Source organism: Schistocerca piceifrons, chromosome X (genome assembly GCF_021461385.2).
Source record: "Schistocerca piceifrons isolate TAMUIC-IGC-003096 chromosome X, iqSchPice1.1, whole genome shotgun sequence".
Lineage (NCBI taxonomy): Eukaryota > Metazoa > Arthropoda > Insecta > Orthoptera > Acrididae > Schistocerca > Schistocerca piceifrons.
In genome coordinates, this window is record NC_060149.1 from 153,968,777 (window position 1) to 153,989,259 (window position 20,483).

The window sequence follows — 20,483 nt, forward strand, 5'->3', positions numbered from 1 at the left end:
ACAAACAAAAAATCATCATCATCGAAGAGCGTGCGGAAAAAACGGACACTTAAACCTTGCTGTGAGAGCACTGATCTCTCTTATTTTATTGTGATGATCATTCCTCTCTATGTAGGTGGCCGCCAACAAAATATTTTCGCACTCTAAGGAGAATGTTGGTGACTGAAGTTTCATGAGAAGATCCTGCCGCAACAAAAAATTCCTTTGTTTTAATGACTTCCACCCCAGTTCATGTATCATAGCCCTGGCGCTCTCTCCCCTGTTTCGACACACAATATTTTTTAGCGCAACACAGCCTGGCTTTCAATAACCCCTACAAAAGAATGGCCCTGACTAACAATAACTTATACCTTTCATGAATCACCTACTTCACAAAAATCTTCGTTACTCGAACTACTGTAATACAGCGAGCGCCAATCCTGCCAACTAAATAAAAGATTCTAACTACTGAAGGCACTAACTACTGATAGGCATAGTTAACAAATGAATGATTTTGACAGAGAACAAACAATGTATTCACCTTAATAGTGTTCAAAATCATGACATGCAGTCTTACAAATTTCCTTTTTCTGACGGACAAACGTCCAGATCGTCCGCTCTCAAAACTGGCATCTCTCTGCCCACACCCACCACTGTTGGCGGCTCACCTCCAACAGCCCAACGCTACGCGTTGTTCACATCCAACTGCCCAACACTACACAAGCAAATATTCCAACAATGAGTCCAACCAGCCACAGACTGCACACAGCGCACTCAGCGATTTTCATACAGAGCACTACGTGGCGTTACCAACATAAAAACTTAACAGCCTACTTACAGGTTTTATATGCAGTACGATCAGAATCCTTTTGGATTTTATGCCACATTTAGAGACAGACTTTCGTCGTGGAATGTAATAAAAACATATCGCATTGAAGGTCGGGTTACATATCGATCTTCTGGAAACCAATATTGAGGGTTCCACGTTCTTTTAAATTTGGCATGCTTTTTCGTTGCTTCTGAAACCATGTTGTGATCTGTTTAATGTACCATGGGGGATCAGAATTATCTCTTATTCATTTATTTGGTATTTGTCTCTCAATAGCCGTTGATATTCTTTCTCTGAATTTAAGCCACGTCTGGTGTACGCTTACATATTCAGACCGAAAGGAATGGAAGCTGTCTCTTAGGAAGGCCCCAAGGGAATATTTATCTACTTTTTAAATAGATGTATTTTGCATTTATTTTTGTTGGGTTTGAATGGTATGATATTCAGTCTCGCTATCAGAACCTTGTCACCACTAGAACTTCTATCAGCCATGATGCTCCCTGTTTGCTAAGAATTATTTATTGTGAAGAGTTCACGTAGATTTTCGAGACCATTTGTACTTTGAGTGGGCTCATGAATTAACTGTACAAAATACTTTTCGTAAAAAGCATTCACTACGATTTAGAACGCTGGTTTATGCCTACCACCGAATTTAAACATGTATTTTCGTAAACATATCGCTGGTTGATTGAAGTCACCACCAACTATAACTCTATCAATGGGGTCATATTTGGAATGGGATTCAAGATTTCTTTTTTTGAACAGTTCACCAACTGTATCATTCAAGTCGGGTCGGTAAAAGGAACCCATTATTAATTTACTCCGGTTGTCAGGTAAAACCTCTGCCCAGCTTGAGTATAACTTTTTTTTTAATTAGTGTACTGGTAGTTCCATTCTGTTGTATGTTTTGTAGCAACTATACTTACAAACAACTTATTTCATAGAGTTCTAGTGTTCAAACTAATAAATTTAGGAAACTATTACTATTACACACAACCCATAGGGCACCAAATTATTGTTTCCCGTAGATCATAGCATTTCATCGTGGTCTTCTTTCGTTACATGAAGGCTGTAGAGATCCTTTCCAGTTTTCACCGACGCCTGGTCGAATTTTTCTGGAGCGATGATGTAGATAACGTCGACAGTCAGACCCCCGGAATAATAAAGAGCACAAACTTCAGTGGTCTCAACACAGTCCTTGATATAACCTGAGAAGAAGAAATCAAGGGATATGACATAATGTTTTTCGCTATCCCGCATGTGTCCGTGAGCATCACAGGCATCCCTATACGGGCATCATGTCCAAAACCAGTTCCAGAAAATTGACCTCATCGGAAAACGAAGTTTTTCCGGAAATCGTTGTTTCTGCAGTGTGGTTAACACGTCTCAGGAAGTTGCATCTCTGTGGTTTGTGTTGGCAACATCTTTTACCGGACTCTCACATTACCGCAGCAGGTGCTTTTTGAGGACATTAAGCACAGTTACGCTGCTGTGCAGTTACAAAACTTCTCGAATCGACTTCCTCAGGCTGTGCAAGAACATTTTGGTGAGCGTCGTCTGTCAGTTCACTAGAAATACGCTGTCTTTCTTCAAACGGTTTGCACACGTTTTCAATCTCTAGAAAGTTCCTATGCCATGCTTTTATCCTTCTGCATCTACATCTACATCCATACTCCGCAAGCCACCTGACGGTGTGTGGCGGAGGGTACTTCGTGTTCCTCTATCGGTTCTCCCTTCTATTCCAGTCTCGTATTGTTCGTGGAAAGAAAGATTGTCGTATGCCTCTGTGTGGGCTCTAATCTCTCTGATTTTATCCTCATGGTCTCTTCGCGAGAAATACATAGGAGGGAGCAATATACTGCTTGACTCCTCGGTGAAGGTATGTTCTCGAAACTTCAACAAAATCCCGTACCGAGCTACTGAGCGTCTCTCCTGCAGAGTCTTCCACTGGAGTTTATCTATCATCTCCGTAACGCTTTCATGATTACTAAATGATCCTGTAACGAAGCGCGCTGCTCTCCGTTGGATCTTCTCTATCTCTTCTATCAACCCTATCTGGTACGGATCCCGCACTCCTGAGCAATATTCAAGCAGTGGGCGAACATGTGTACTGTAACCTATTTCCTTTGTTTTCGGATTGCATTTCCTTGGGATTCTTCCAATGAATCTCAGTCTGGCATCTGCTTTACCGACGATCAACTTTATATGATCATCCCATTTTAAATCACTCCTAATGCCTACTCCCAGATAATTTATGGAATTAACTGCTTCCAGTTGCTGACCTGCTATATTGTAGCCAGTCGTATAAGATTGGCGCTAGTAACGCCACTAACATGATGTAAATCAGGTTTGCTTTAAATACACACTGTAACAGTCGTGAGCGTTAGTTACTTTTTAGATTGGACGTGGTAAGTTGATGCTAACCAACAATGCCTTTAAGACGACAAAGACGCCAATATCAGTACGTCACTGCGTTTGAACGAGGTTGTGTAATAGGGATACGAGAAGCTGAATGTTCCTTCTGCGAGACTGCAGAAAGACTAGGCAGACATGTAGCCACTACACGTGACTACTGGCAGCGGTAAGTCACGAGAAATACGGTCGCAAGAACACCGGGTTCCGGACGAATACGTGGCACTCCCGAGAGGGAAGACCATCGTGTTCGACAGACGGCTCTGGCACATCGTACTGCATCTGCAGCAGCAGTTTGACCAGTAGTTGGCTCCACAGTGACACAACGAACTGTTACAGATCGGTTACTTCAAGAACAGATCCGAGACAGACGCCCTGTAGCGTGCATTCCACTGACGCCAAACCACCGCCATTGGCGATTTCATTGGTGTCAGGTGAGAGCTCGTGTGAGAGCAGAGTGGAAGTCTGTTGTGTTTTCTGATGAAACCTGGTTCTGCGTCAGAGCCAGTTGAGGGTCTGCCACCAGTCTGTCTGCACAATAGAAACACTGGACCTACGCCTGGAGATATGGTCTGGTGTGTGATTTCGCATGACAGCAGAAACACTCTCGTGGCTATCCCACGCACTCTGACTGCGAAATTGTACTTCAGCCTGGTGATTCGACCAGTTGTCGTGCCATTCCTGAGCAGCATTAAAAATTGTTCAAATGGCTCTGAGCGCTATGGGACTTAACATCTGAGGTCATCAGTCCCCTAGATCTTAGAACTACTTAAACCTAACCAACCTAAAAACATCACACACATTCGAACCTGCGACCGTAGTGGTGGCGCGGTTCCAGGCTGAAGCGCCTAGAACCGCTCGGCCACACCGGCCGGCGAACAGCATTCCAGAGGGTGTTTTTCAACAGGATAACACACGCCCACATACCTCTGTTGTAACAAAACATAATCTGCAGAGTATCGACGTGTCGCCTTGGCCTGTACGATTTCCAGATCTGCCTCCAGCCGACCGCAGATGGGACATTATCGGGCGACTACTCCAGTATTATCCACAAAGAGCATTAACCGTCCTTCTACTGACTGACTGAATGCAACAGGCATCGAACTCCATCCCACAAACAGACATCCGGCACCTGTACAACACAATGCATGCACGTTTGCATGCTTGCATTCAACATTCTGGCGACTACACCGGTTGTTAATGTGCCAGCATTTCACATTTGCGATGGCTTATCTCACGCTTACGTTAACCTGTGATCTTTTGATGTTAATCACTGAGATATGTTACCTACCTAAACGCATTCCGTTAGTGTCGACGTGGACTTAACTGTTTTTTTGCAAAGCGTCAGTAGACTGCGAGAGATGGGATCTACAGAAACGGTATGGGCAGGAGGCTTGCCAACATTGTGCATTGTAGGCGTAATGTACTGATTTTCATTCCTGTTTACCGCCAGTACGTTGCCGATTCATCACTGATGCAGGCATTAGAGTTCTACCTCTTCCATTAATTGTCTAGGAAAACCTCCGCAAAATTAATCATTATAGTGGCGTAATCTTAAAATGGCTTGTAATTCTCCGTGTATTCCATCGAAACAATTACTAGAATATAACTGAATGAGTTCCGTTTGACATACTCAATAAAGATTGAGTTCATTACACCTTATTTCAAATTTAGTGGAGTCATAAACTTGTAGAGCTACTCAGTCACTACAGCAATGTTCCTTGATCCTACTGCTTGACATACAAGAGAATAATTATGTCGCATGCCGAATATTTCAAATTTCCTGCAACAGTTCTAAATCGACACGTTCTTCACTGCAACTAAAGTACTGAATGCGCATTCGTCACCTTAGTATTTTTAAGATTTTGGCTTGGCCTCAAAAATTTCAGACTAGCAACTGTAATGTAATTACGCCGAGTAATGTTCAAATCTATTAACCCCAGATTAACCCGGTAAAAGTTTTGTTTCTGATACTGTCTGAATGATACTGTCTGAAAGACACTGCAATCCGAGCGAAATTCGCGTGTCGACTTTCATGGCCACGTATTTCACAAACTAATGTTAAGAAAAACATTCGTATGCAGTATACCATCGATTTTATCGTGATTTATAACTTAATTAAATTGTGTAATAACTGGTCTTTTCACCATCGCTTTTATTTTGCGATTTAGATAAAAAGACGTTACACTAAATTTAAATCTGTGCTAAACTACAAATGGATGAAAAACAGATTAGTTTCTTTTACTTTGTTACGAGGACAAATTTATTAGTTGTTTTAGATGATAATTTCACAATTAACAGGAGTAAAAACGAAACTATCTGACAATTTTTGTCATAACTTCTAACAGAACTACAACGAGTTATTGTTAAAAACGGATCTTAAGTAAGTTTAACACCCTTTTTTTATTATTATTCAAGCGATTTGGATTGTTTTAACATCAGTTTTTCACTGACCTACTTGTATTCCAAACATAAATTTTATCAGGGCTTGTGCTAAGTATAGATTACAGAAGTCACGCGCATTTAAAGCTCTCGTGACTGGCTCATGGCTAGTCTTTTTTCTTACTTGAATATCTGAAATGCTGGACTTTCAATAAAACCTTAAAAATCACTATAATATTTATATTGCGTGATGGATACTATTGTCATCCAAGTCTCCTTTTTTTTTTAATGGTGGTGTTGGCTAATTCCTGGAATAGAGTAATCAACAGATAATTGTATAATGGTTTTGCGGTTTCAACTCGTGTTATTCTGAAATCTGTTCAGCCATAGGTCTAGCAGGTGACGTCTTTCTAGTCAGATGATCTCATGCAAGCCACTGTTCACCACTTCTGACTGGTTTCAAGCAGGTCATAGTTTTTCTTGGCAGTCTGCTCTCACGTGCGAACGCTTACTAATGTTACAATTGTTTCTTGTGCTGTGCGCATTTTCCCAGACAGATTGGAATTCTTGGCGCGCATAATGAGCGTGACGAGTTCCGCCTCAGGGCTTTTTAAGACGTGCACAGCGATCGCCAATGCCTGGGAGGTCACGCTGGGAAAAAAATTGAGAAATGTCGCGTGTCTGAACGAAGTCACTGAGTTGTCACCAAAAAATAGAATGTTTCATTCGTGCCACAAAGCAATTATTCCTGCAAGAAACTTCGTGACTGGACATTTCATCCTCTCTGAAAAGTGCTTTCCAGAAACAGGGAGGGAGACAAGGAGAGCGGAGACGAGGTCTTGTGTTCTTGATCGCAGTAGGAAGAAAATACTTAAAACCGACACTATGTCCCTTCCAAAGTTGCCCCTTCCCACGCCGCCCACGGATCACCTCGACACTGACGTCGACGTTTAATCTGATGTCCAATACGAAAGTTCGCTTGGCGATGTACCAGGCTTACACCAGTTCAAAGTTCCGCAAATTCTACCAGAAAGCGCAAAAACTAAATTCAAATTTTCGCACTATTATTCCCTGCCCGGATACTGCACTTATCATGTCTCACTTTGGCAGGGGATGTTGCCTAGCTTGTGGTTCGTCATGTCACATGTCAATGAAGCCGATTTCTATGCTTTAATGTATAAACCAAAACTTTTCCTTGAGACAAAAGTGTGTAATCCATGCCGTTGACGATGGTCCCTGCTCCTAAACTAGTTACTCTGAAGTAAATCATTTCGCCAAAAAGGGCTGCTGGTCACAGTTTTTCCTTCAGTGATATTTAGTTAATTATGGCTCTAAGCACTATGGGACTTAACTTCTGAGGTCATCAGTCCCCTAGAACTTAGAACTAACCTAAGGACATCACACACATCCATGCCCGAGGCAGGGTTCGAACCTGCGACCGTAGCGGTCGCGCGGTTCCAGACTGTAGCGCCTAGAACCGCTCGGCCACTCCGGCCGGCTTAGTTAATTAATCTTCACCTTTCAGACACTTCATTGAAAGTATCTCCAGCGGAGTTCAATTCGTCCATAGGTGGTGAAGGGTGGACATATCCCATATTGTCCGCCTCGGTAGCTGAGTAGCCTATCGCGACGGAATGCCATGCACAGGGGCCCGGGTTAGATTCCCGGCTGGGTCGGAGATTTTCTCCGCCCAGGGACTGGGTGTTGTGTTGTCTTCATCATTATCTCATTCCCATCGACGCGCAACTCGCCGAAGTGGCGTCATCCAAAAAGACTTGCACCAGGCGACCGGTCTACCCGACGGGAGGCCATAGCCACACGACATTTCATTTCATATCCTATATTAATGTCCACTAGGAGATGTCCGGATACTTTTGAACAGAGTGTATACTTGTACTACCGCCGTGGGTCATGGTTTTGTATTTTGGTTACAATGGTCCGTACATTTTGCTGTTAATAGTAGTTTACTCACATTCATTATTAGACCTACCCCTTCATATCTATATTTGAATATTGTTGATAATCACCAGAGCAGAAATCCCGTTTATCCTGTCACCGCTCTACACTAATTCCCACTATATCTAAATTTGACATATTAGTGTCTCTTTTCAAGTTCACTAACCAACCTACATGATTAATGGCTACAACATTCCAAGTACCGACTGCCTAAAAGTCAGTTTCGTTTTTACCTTGCACAACATCCTACTGAGTAGTCCCTGCCCGGAAACCCGAATGGGGGCTATTATACTTCGGGAATATTTTACCCAGTGGGACGCAGTCGTCATTACATAGAGCTGCAAGTACTCGGAAAATAAAGGTGCTACAGTTCCCCCGTGCTTTAAACCTTCTGCAGTGCCAACATGGCAACACAAGGCCAAATTGGCTTGTCGAGACTGTTGTCCCCTCCAACTACTGAAAAGGCAACTGCCCCTTTTCAGGAAACATGCACTGATGTTGAAAACTTAAGGGCGAAAGTAGCTTTCGCATGATGTGTCACTGCAAGTAACGTAGCTCGATGAAACTGCTACAGTATAGTACAGATGGTGACTGAAAAAAATGCACTATGAGACGAACAGAAATTACACTTTTATTGAAAGACGACATGAACAGTGAAGTCATCGCGAGACATGGTGATCCTCTGAACATTACAATTGGCGAGGCATGGCTCTTAATAGGGTGATCAGCACGGGCGGCAGTGCACGTTCTGTAATGTGCTCCCATGCTGGCCACAAGGTTGGTAAAAATTTCTTATGGTAGTGGGTTCTATGTCTCCACCAGCGACTTTGATATCTGCTGGATGGTCGTTGGTGCACGTGGACGCGCTGAAATAGATCTCCCCAAGGAATCCTACACATGATCGATGTGATTTAAGCAGAGGGAATGGGCAGGCCAGTCCATTCCTTGAAGATACTCTCGTTCCCAGAGCTCCTCCACTTGCGGTCGGGCATTATCATGTATAAAAATGAAATCGTGGGCCGAATGCACCCATGAAAAATCGCGCATAGGGATGGAATACGGTGTCAGAAAAACGTTGACCGGTGAGTGTACGAGGGCTGTTTGAAATTTCTGTGCAAAAATAAAAACTACTTACGTGTTTGGGGTAAACCTTTTTTTATTTTTCGACATAGTCTCCTTTTAGACTTATACACTTCGTCCAACGCTGTTCTAATTTATTAATCCATTCCGAATAATAGGAATCGTGCAAGTCTGTTAAATAGCTATTAGTTGCTGCAATCACCCCCTCGTTTGAATAAAATCGTTGTCCTGCCAGCCATTCCTTCAAACTGGCGAACAAATAGTAGTCCGAAGGAGCCAAGTCTGGAGAATAGGGGGGTGGGAGGGTGTGAAACGAGTTGGAATCCTATTTCCATTAATTTTTCGACCACAACTGCTGAGGTGTGTGCTGGTGCATTGTCGTGATGGAAAAGGACTTTTTGCGGTCCAAACGCCGGCGTTTTTCTTGCAGCTCGGATTTCAAACGGTCCAATAACGATGAATAATATGCACCTGTAATAGTTTTACACTTTTCCAGATAGTCGATGAGGATTATCCCTTGCGAATCCCAAAAGACAATCGCCATAACCTTTCCGGCCGAAGGAATGGTCTTTGCATTTTTTGGTGCAGATTCTCCATTGGTAACCCATTGTTTAGATTGTTGTATGGTCCCAGGAGTATAGTAATATATCTATGTTTCATTCACAGTGACGAAACGACACTTAAAGTCCTACGGATTCTTCCTAAACAGCTGCAAACCATCCTTGCAACATTTCACACGATTCCATTTTTGGTCAAGCGTGAGCAATCGCGGAACCCATCTTGCGGATAGCTTTCTGATGCCCAAATGTTTATGCAAAATATTATGTACCCGATCACAGCACTAGCAATCTCACGCACCTTAACTCTTCTGTCATCCATCTCCATATCATGGATTTTATCAATGATTTCTGGAGTTGTAACCTCCTCAGGGCGTCCAGAACATTAATCATCACTTGTGCCCATATGGACACTCCGAAAATTTTGAAACCATTTATAAATTGTTCTAATCGAAGGTGCAGAGTCACCGTAATGTTTATCAAGCTTCTCTTTAGTCTCCTAAAGCGTTTTGCCTTTCATAAAGTAATGTTTAATCACCACACGAAATTCTTTTTCGTCCATTTTTTGACAGTCACTCGACTTCCTTGATTCCCACGAATGCCAAACACAAAGAAATAGACCAATATGGCTGAAACTTGGAGTGCGTTCTTTCCAAAGATGCTACTAACTAAACATGACCTCGATACGCGCCGGTGGTGCCATCTCTCGGACTTTGCATGGACTTTTCAACCGCCCCTCGTACAGTGTTCAAAGTTTTGGAGGTCAGTACGACCATGCGACACTATGCCTCCGCAAACTATAACACCTTGACTACCAAAACGAATATGTTCGTACCCTCACATAGTGAGAGGTGGGAACACGTAATGCACGCAGGAACATTGTCGACCGTGATCGTTTTGGTGGTCCAGGTGTTACTGTGTTGCGAGACATGCGGTTGCATTGGTGTGCTGACCCTCAAATCTTTGAACACTGTACACATACATTGTGACCCGGTACTTTTTCGCCATGTGCGACTTTCCAGAGATGCATTCGACCCTGACTTCATTTTTACAGATGACAATGCATGAAGACGTAGGAACTATTGGAATGAAGACAACACAAGTATATATAATTCACATCGAGCACGTGTCGGATGCGTTGGGGAGACGTATTACTGCGTGTCCACATGCACCAACCAACCAGCAGTTGTCAACATTGTGGAGTAATGGAACGCCTTCCCACAACAATTTCTCAGTAGCCCTGTGGCCAGCGTCAGAGCACTTTACAGATGATGCATTGTGTTCCGTGGTGATCACACGTCCTTTTAAGAACCATGTCTCATCTTTTGTAATGTCCAGAGGACCACCACGAATCGCGGTTGCTTCAGTGTAATTATTGTGTTTGAATAATAGTTTCTACATCTACATTTCCATACATACTCCGCAAATCATCGTACGTTGTATGGAGGAGGGTAGCTTGTACCATTATTAGTCATTTCTTTTCCTGGTTCGAATGTTCGTCTCATAGCTTATTTCTTTCAGTTACTTTCCGTACTATACTGTAGCAGTTCTTTCTATTTATGGTACAAGTTTCATCGAGTATGTTGCTTGGCAGTGACACATAATGAGAAAATCCATAAGTTTTGCACCCCAGTGACTTTTAGTTTGGCACGTTCACGGATTTCCCTCCGACGTGTAGATACCAACGTTATGTTTGACTATATCGTTGAAATACAGAAGCCACACCACCGCGGCAAAGCCTATGGTTCACAGGTGGTAACAGATGTTTTTTTTTAAATTAAATACTTTTTCTTCTGCTTTAAAATAATCGAGGCATGTGACGCTGGCACGCAAAGAAATGATTTTTTTATGTTTTACGAATAATAAACCATCATTTGTCATCCCCAAAGATGCTTTCCTAGTCGTTTCCATGAATTTAAATAAAACAAGCAGCCACGTAATCTTTTGATTTACGCTAGTTCATGATTCACATTACGTGTAACTACAACAGTCGTTGTACAATGTTATTCCTGTTAGATTTTAATCTTTTATGTTAAGAATCTGTTGAAGATGTCAGTCGTACTCACTGAGAGTGATTACCATTTAAAAGCAGATTTGCCGAAAGTATCTAACGCATCTCATATTCAAGTAATTCGCACATTCCTGGGATATTTAACTATAGCAGGGATGCATTTCCTACCTCTCCTCCGACCTGATTCACAGCGACGTGTATTCCAGCATACTGACGCTCGGCCGTGTGAATAGCCAACAGTGCTTACGGGAGTAAAAACTTAAAATACGCGACGTGTTTTAAGCCTCTTCACATGACTAGGAGCATTTCCTGCTTGCCACTAAATACTGAACAGATTCAGTGATTTCCGAGATACTCTCTCTTAAGTGTTGCTATGTGTTGTACTTCCTCTTTCAGTGTTCTGCTACAAGGCAAAGACATCGAAGATTTGAATCCCCACTTACAGAGGGAGCAACTGTAAGGCGTTCCGTTGTTTGAGCTCACGTCCCATTAATCAACGACGGCTCTGTGTCAAAGAACAAGTGGATTCTGCCTCTCAATGGCACTAATTTAACAGAAATTGCTCTCATTTCATGGACGAAGAGCCGTGGAGTGACACGCAAGGATGCAACGCTCGTCATTAACTCTTGTAAAGTCAGGGTTTTCATCGTTTTCTACCTAATTCGACTGATAGAACGGGATGGCCATAACAAAATTGTACTCTGTGTGGGGCCGACAAAATTAATAACTAAACTTAAACTTGGTAATATACGTGCAAAAGCGTTACATACGTGAAGCAAAAATTTTCGTTCTTCAGACACGCGTCCAGGTGGTGAGGGGCGAAGCAGGAAGAGGAGGGGTCAGGGGCGGTGGAAGCAGGTGGTATCATAAGCCCAAACCCCCCCCCCCCCTCCCACCTCGGCAAAAAAGCGAGAACACTGTACTAACCACTAATGTAAGAAAAACTATTTGGTTATATTAAAACATTTCAAATTATTTCTATTATTATGAAAGCCCTACGCATCTGTGGTACGTTATATGCGCATCTGACGGTAAGTTAAATTTCGAGGGTGGGAAGAGGAGAGGAAGAAAGACAACACAAGACTGTGCCCCCCCTCTTAAAATCGAACCTTGGGTCCAGCTGCTGCTGCCAGTGCAGCGTAGGCCACATAAAGACTCTTGTCATAGCCGGGAGGAGCAACACACAAACTTCAAGTTTTCGACCAAAATTGCAAAAATTCATGGCATGGACGCATAAGATGTCATTTAAGTACAAGGAACATAAGATATGGACCGATAATATGTCTACGACTGGTTCAACCTAGCGGCAGTACATGTGAAATCACTAGTGGCGCCGCTATCTACCAGAGGCTTCATCAACTGCTCAACTGGTGGCGCTGCAATAGCTCGCTTGTGAACTGGGAATAGTGGGTTGAGAAACATCTTCTCCTTGCCCTTCTACGTATTACTAAAAAAAAAAAAAAGTAAAAGGTCGAGGGATAGGAAAAGCAGAAATATCCTATGTACGTTGCTCAACTGACTTGGTTAATCTTTGAATGTCAAAATCGTCGTTTTACACTTCCTAGCTACGAGAGTAAAAAAAAAAAAAAAAAAAAAAAAAAAAAAAAAAAAAAAAAAAAAAAAAAAATAAATTTGTTTCGCAGCAAAAAGAAAATTGGTCCCCACACTGAGGTAAATTATGCCACACGTTACTTTTTCATTCATACTGAAAGATCGTCCTTTACAGATCCTAAAAGGGCCCCAATTTCAGATGATGGTGGAAAAACACACTTCACTTTCCGTAGGATATCACCAGTTCTGTCGGAAATGCTACCGGCGTAAGGCGAAATGACCGTAAACTTATGTGCCACTTCGTTATTTTCATCACTCACCCAACTCACAGTTGGTAGACAATGTAACGAGCATCTGATGCCTCGTGGGATTAGCCGAGCGGTCTGGGCGCTGCAGTCATGGACTGTGCGGCTGGTCCCGGCGGAGGTTCGAGTCCTCCCTCGGGCATGGGTGTGTGTGTTTGTCCTTAGGATAATTTAGGTTAAGTAGTGTGTAAGCTTAGGGACTGATGACCTTATCACTTAAGTCCCATAACATTTCACACACATTTGAACATTTGATTGGTGAATCTGATCTGTCTTTCACTATAATAATTCCGGTGTAAAGTGGCTTCGACGTGGACTAACTCAGCTGGCAAACTTTCAGAGTTCGAGATGACATAGGACCTATACACCAAGGGACGAAGAACCCCCTCACACTGAGCCGGATGGTGACAAATATCAGCCTGAAGATACAAATAAGAGACAGTTGGCTTTCTATAACCGGTATGTCCCAACATACCATTAACCTTCCTCGTGCCAACATAAGGAAGGGAAGGCATGCAGTCCTACGTCTACGGTGAAGCCAAATATTCAAGTGGATTGAATTCAGATGTTCTAAGAAACTGTTCTAAGTGTCACTGCCACGAGACCAAACACAACAAATATTTTGCCACATGAAGACAGTATACACATCGCAATCATTGTACACCGTTGGTTCCGATTCGCAAACTCTTTTCGGTGTGTGTGTGTGTGTGTGTGTGTGTGTGTGTGTGTGTGTGTGTGAGCGAGCGAGCGAGCGAGCGCAAAAAAGTGCCATTCACTATTTCGTGAGGACAAGCAGTCAACATTAAAAAATTTTGGCACAAGATTTTCGACATAAAGATTTCTTTTCATGGACTATTAGGTACAGTTACTAGGATGTTTCTCATATCTTTTTCTGCTGGAGAGCACGACCATTTCAAGGAGCTTTCACCACAATGGGGAATACAAGTAAACAGCCGAAAACTAATGTACGCAACAAAAAATGTGTGTCTAAATATGGACAACCGTCTGAAGATGAACCTGTCACCTGGAAACCGGTAACGGTGCTGTTTGTGTGAAAGAATCGCAATATTAACAATGACTGCTTGCTGTTTTCTTCTTTGCAAGAAACAACCTACAGATTGTCTATGTTTTGTCTCTCATAGCGGATGAGTGTTGGAACGAAGTCAGCGTGATGTACACCAGTTCGGCGAACATCATCACCCACTCACAATCCATCTTCCGTTCAGTGGCAATGCATGCGTTGCATGGCCGTTCGAGCATGCAGACAGACTAAACATTGTACGTAGCTCGCATTGTCCCGTTGACGGTTGTAGACATGACGCATTCTATTGATTCGCACAGTGAAATCAGATGTACATCGACTTCCAATACGCAGGTGGCTGTACCTAAAGGTTTAGTGTGGTCAAAAGAAAATAAAGAGGTCCGCGATCGAAAACTCGAAAACTGTGCAAAGCATGAGATGGTGCCAAAGACTCTTTGAGCAATTTATATTAAGGGAAGCAACGAATCCAGAACAGAACCCTGCGGCACCCTCTCATACAGCACCCTAGTCAGATACAAATCTGTTCGTTTGAAACTGGAGAACAGCGTTCTACTTCCTAGTTTCCAGGTATGAAATTAGCCATAGCTCAGATTTGGCCGTAATTTCGTAGTCTTTAAACTTACGTAGGAATATCGCGTGATCCCCTCTATGATATGCAGTTGTTAAATAAAAGAAGAACCTACTGTCCTCACATTATCAGTCAGCTGAGCAAGCGCATCAAAAAAGCTTTTTCTGAAGCCAAAATGCAAGACTTATAACAAATTTTGTGTGCTGAGATGTGTCACTGATATTTGCGGAGCGAGATGCCGTAGTGTTTGGCGGTAGTCCAAAATACAAGGCCAAATCCCCATCCGGTCATCCCAGGTTTAGGTTTTCGAGGTTTCCGTAAGACTGCTTAAGGCAAATCCCCAACACAAGCTTCTGTTTTGTGTCTAATGATCTTGTCTTGGAAGATTAGATTAGAATAGTACTTGATAAATAGATCATGAATACGACACTTCTTAATGATGTGGAACGTGTCAGGTCAATAAAAGGTGTCTATACAAGATATTACATTACACAAAATATTACATGACAATATTTTTTAATCTTTTTTTGTGTGGGGGGTGCGGAAACTACCCACTTACTATATCCAAAAATTCCACTAATGAGCAGAAGGAGTTTCCATTCAGAAATTCTTTTAATTTCCTTTTAAATGCTATATGGCTATCTGTCAGACTTTTGATGCTATTACGTAAGTGACCAAAGACTTTTGTGGCAGCATAATTTACCCCCTTCTGAGCCAAAGTTAGAGTTAACCTTGAGTAGTGAAGATCATCATTTCTCCCAGTGTTGTAGCCATGTACACTGCTATTACTTTTGAATTCGTTCGTATTGTTAATAACAAATTTCGTAAGTGAATATATATATATATATATATATATATACATATATATATATATATATTGTGGGGCTGCAGTGAAGATCCCTAGCTCTTTAAATAAGTGTCTGCAGGGTGATCTTGGATGAGCTCCAGCAATTATTCTGATAACACGCTTTTGTGCAATGAACACTCTTTTACCCAATGATGCGTTAGCCCAGAATATGATGCCATACGAAAGCAGAGAATGAAAATAGGCGTGGTAAGCTAATTTACTGAGATGTACACCGCCAAAATTTGCAATGACCCTAATAACATAAATAGCTGAACTCAAACGTTTCAGCAGATCTTCAGTGTGTTTTTTCCAGTTCAACCCCTCATCAATGAATACACCTAGACATCTGGAATATTCTACCTTAGCTACCGATTTCTGATCGAAGTCTGTATTTATTAATCGTGTCATTCCATTTACTGTGTGGAACTGCACGAGGTTTGGCCGGCACTTCTGCCAACGCCGTTTCCACTGTTGATAACATTGCTGAAAGTCTTCAGTTGTGATGTTGTTCAGTTGCCGTGTCGTTTACGCCTTGATGGCTTCCACATCTCCCAAGTGCCGCCCCCGAAGCACCATTTTGCATTTCGGGAACATGAAGAAGTCACACGGGGCTAAATCGGGTGAATAAGACGGGTGGTCTGTCACGGTGATTGAGCTTCGGGCCAAAACCTCGCGCACAACGAGCGACGTGTGAGCGGGCGCATTGTCGTGATGAAGGATGCACTTGCCCTCTTTTGCCAACTCCGGTCGAACTCGGGCCACACGAGCTCTGAGACGTGTCAGAACTTCAACGTAAAAATTTCCGTTCACTGTCTGGCCGGGAGGGACAAATTCCTTGTGAACAATGCCCCTAGAATCAAAGAAAACAATCAACATTGTCTTCACATTGGACCTTGATTTTCGCGACTTTTTTGTTCTCAGTTCTCCTGCTAGTTTCCATTCCTTGCTTTGAGATTTGAGCTCCACATCGAATTCGTAAAACCAGAACTCGTCTCCAGTGATGACTCGGTTGATAAAGTCCCCTAGTTCCTCTGCTTCCAACCAATCCTCACAGCACTCAACCCTCTTCGCTTTCTGTTCTGGCGCCAAGAGCTTCGGTACGATTTTCGCACACAATTTCTTCATTTCAAGTTTTTATGTCAGGATTTCTTGAACGATTGTTTTGGGGATTGACAGCTCGTCAGCAATCATTCTGACTGTCAATCTACGGTCTTTAAGAACACAAGCCCGAATTCGTTCAACATTTGCATCGGAACTCGATGTCGACGGGCGTCCTGGGCGAAGGTCATCGTTCACTTCTTCTCGGCCATCCCGGAACCTTTTTAACCACTTATTCACGGTTGGTTCCTTCAGAGAATTGTCTCCGTAAACCTGTTTCAAACACTCAAAAATCTCACGGCCATTCTTGCCTAGCTTTGCAAGAAACTTGATGTTGACGCGCTGTTCCTCAATCAGAGAGAGCTACATGCCGACGGCAGGTGAAAAAGGGTAACTGTCAACAAGCTGCCGCACACTCCCACCTTCACGCAGAGTGCTCTGACTCGAACAGAGCGTTGATGGGATTGATTACAGCAGTAGTCCCACCTGGCGGTGACTGCAACTTGTAACATAAAGACATTATTCAACTTTTATACGTATTTTCCGGACAAACCTCGTATATACTGTGTTTTGTCAAAGTTTAATGAGAGCCCATTTGCAGAGAAACACTTAATGATTTTCTGAAAAACATCGTTTACAATTTCATCAGTTAATTCTTGGAAGGGGCGTTAAACTGTAATCTTCCTTCCTAAACAATTGTCAGGTTTCAGTAATTAATAATCTGATTCGCACTTGTAAGTGACATTGACTGTGAAGGTGTTATGTGGGAAACAGTGTCTCCAGAGGCGAGTTGTGTGCAGATGCCACGTTCCGGGGTGCGAGGCGGACTGGACCAGCGCGGGGCTGGAGCTGGAGCCGCGCTGGCTGCGGTACGCCGTGCCCCACGAGACGCGCGCGGGCGCCCTGCGACCGGCTCGCTGCCTCGCCTACGCCCGGACCAACGACACCGACACCGACACCGACACCGCAGCGCCCGACGGAGAGTGCCCGGCCTCCCTCTTCTCCAATGACACTCTGCGCTGCGAGCACTGGGTCTTCGAGAACCCTCGCGCCACCATCGCCGGAGAGGTACGCTGCATGCACTTCAGTCTTCCTGGCACGCCACAACACTTAGGAACTCTATCAATGTAAGCACAGCGTACAGAACATTGATCCACACCAGGAGAGATCGCGCTGATACCGCGTAGCACCGCCTCTAGCCATAAGAATGGCTTCAGTTCGAAAGAGTGTCCACTACTTTCTTCACGTGTGCCACATCCAGCTGAAACCACAATTGAGCAGTAGAGATTCCATAGAGATTGTGTCTGGAAAGATTAATAACAACAAACGTAAAACGAGGATTATGTATTCCAATGAAATAAGGCGATGCTAAAGGAATTAGATTATGAAATGGGGTAGCTGGGGTAACATACAGGCTTTATTTAATCGAAATCAGATGACGGAAAACAAAATATCGTAATCTAAAGTATCTCCAAAATCGTCTGCTCAGCTTAAGTAGTGTGGATATTTAATCACGGCATAGTACACCAAAGGACCAACGGGTGGAGCTGTCACAGTCGTAGTACGACAGAGAACCAATAGACAGCGCTGTTAGTTTCTTTAACTATGTGACAGATGTATCTTTAGGAACACAAACTAACAGAGAATTTACTTGTCTAGGATATGATGATTTACTGGTTCCGCTTTGTGTATTAAAAACCTAAAGACATTGCTTTGCTTCTTTCGACAGGTTTTATTTATATTTGAGTGTGGGCCTAGGAAAGCTTTTATCCCCCATCCCCCCCCCCTCTCTCTCTCTCTCTCTCTCTCTCTCTCTCTCTCTCTCTCTGTGTGTGTGTGTGTGTGTGTGTGTGTGTGTGTGTGTGTGCGTGAGAGAGAGAGAGAGAGAGAGAGAGAGAGAGAGAGAGAAGGGGGGGGAGAGAATATTCCTTCTGTAGAGTGAGCACACCCTTTGTTTTGTCGTTATGGCATAATATTGCGATGTCTGTCTTTTTCCAGTTATATGTTCTTTGTACTTGATGTTAAAAATCTAAAAAACTACAACTTTCACATTAAAATATGTGCAATTAAGTAATTTTATATACATTGTAAGGCACTGAAGATGGCTAACGTGAATAGGCAGAACATGTCTGGTACATAAGAATAAATTGCGGTTGCGAAAGATGGACGTTTTCTTATCTCTGTGATAAAAGATAGAAATTAATTTCAAACTGATTTGAGGATGTATAGAAAGCGAATTTAAATACATAGAGCCACCACCATCTTGCAGCCTTCGGCAGCAACAGTGGCTCTAGCTAGAATGGGCAATGAGCGCAACTGAGCTTTAATTACTAGTATGGGTACGGTATTCCATGTTGCTTCAACTCTGTGCCATAGTTAATCAACCATAATGGTTGTCGAGTGGTGGTTTGCCAGTCTCTCTGCAACCCATGAACAGATGCTTTCAGTAGGTGACATTTCTGGAGAGGATGCTGGCCAAGGCAAAAGTCGAACACCCTGTGTATTAAGCCGGGTAATGATATCACGAATAACGTATGACCTTGGCATTATCTTTTTAAATGGTAGCATACGGAAACCTCGAGGACAGGGCACAGTCACTGACCTAAAGATGTTATAAATGTAACGCCTGTTATGAAACTTCCTGGCAGATTAAAACTGTGTGCCCGACCGAGACTCGAACTCAGGACCTTTGCCTTTCGCGGGCAAGTGCTCTACCATCTGAGCTACCGAAGCACGACTCACGCCCGGTACTCACAGCTTTACTTCTGCCAGTATCTCGTCTCCTACCTTCCAAACTTTACAGAAGCTCTTCTGCTGCCATAGCCCATTAACGTGCTCTACCATCTGAGCTACCGAAGCACGAGCTACCGAAGCACGACTCACGCCCGGTACTCACAGCTTTACTTCTGCCAGTATCTGGTCTCCTACCTTCCAAACTTTACAGAAGCTTCTCTGGAAAAATTAGTCGGTGGCCATGGCGGAGCTCTATCCCACGTCGTCAAAGGAGAATCCTGCAATGCCTGCTGCAACATATTGTCCAATGGGAAAACGAGGGCGTCCTGCCGATTGAACTGCGAATCGGGTCCCACTACCAACTGCAACTGTGTATCTGCATGAGCATGCTGAGTGGAGGACTGGTAATGAATATCATAGCAATAAATACTGAGAAAGACTGGCTAACTCTGCAATCGATGGGCAGTCCTATCTGGCAGCTTAGAAAGAGGGCCGAATAATGAAATCAGTGGCTTATGGTCGGTGATGACTAGGGGATTTGCTCCTACAACAAACATTAAACTTTTTAACACCGAAAATGACATTCAGCTCCTCCTTTTCCATGTGCAAATATTTAAATTGTACCACAGGAAGCATCTTCGATGTGTAAATGATGGGCTGCTTGGTGTCTTCTGAGTTCCTATGCGGCAGGACCACACCAATGCCGTATTGGAACACATCGCCGGCCAGGGTTAATGCCTTACCTGGCGTAAAAGAAGCCTAACAGGGAGCTGAGCACAAACACCGTTTGAAGGATTGAAAATCCTGCTGACAGTCCATAGACCACCCAACTCCGTTTGGGGAAGCTGGTTAAGGGGACGGCAGATGTGGGTGGACTGGGGAATGAAGTTAGCGTAATAAGAAATCTTGCAGAAAGAGGACTGGAGCTCTTTCAGGTTCTTGGGCACCAGCAGGTTAATTATGCCTTTGATGTACTTCTCTGTAGGGACGAGACCATCTTTGCTATTCACATGTCCCAAAAACCTTTCGAGCAAAACAATTACGTTTCTCCAACTTGCAACAATGGCTCTTCAGGAGGTGTTGGAAAGCCACGTGTAGATTCTGTAAGTGATCCTGCCACGTGAAGCCCATCA

The 20,483-nt window shown here is 43.3% G+C and overlaps 1 protein-coding gene across 2 annotated transcripts in view; it reads left to right on the forward strand.

The window, feature by feature from the left end:
- LOC124722114 (organic cation transporter protein-like) overlaps positions 1-20,483 on the forward strand; it is a 199,027-nt gene that overhangs the window by 74,896 nt on the left and 103,648 nt on the right. For both annotated transcript variants that reach the window (XM_047247321.1, XM_047247320.1), the window contains exon 3: positions 17,418-17,685. In XM_047247321.1, the coding sequence (XP_047103277.1) occupies positions 17,418-17,685 (268 nt within the window). The remainder of the gene's footprint in view (positions 1-17,417; positions 17,686-20,483) is intronic.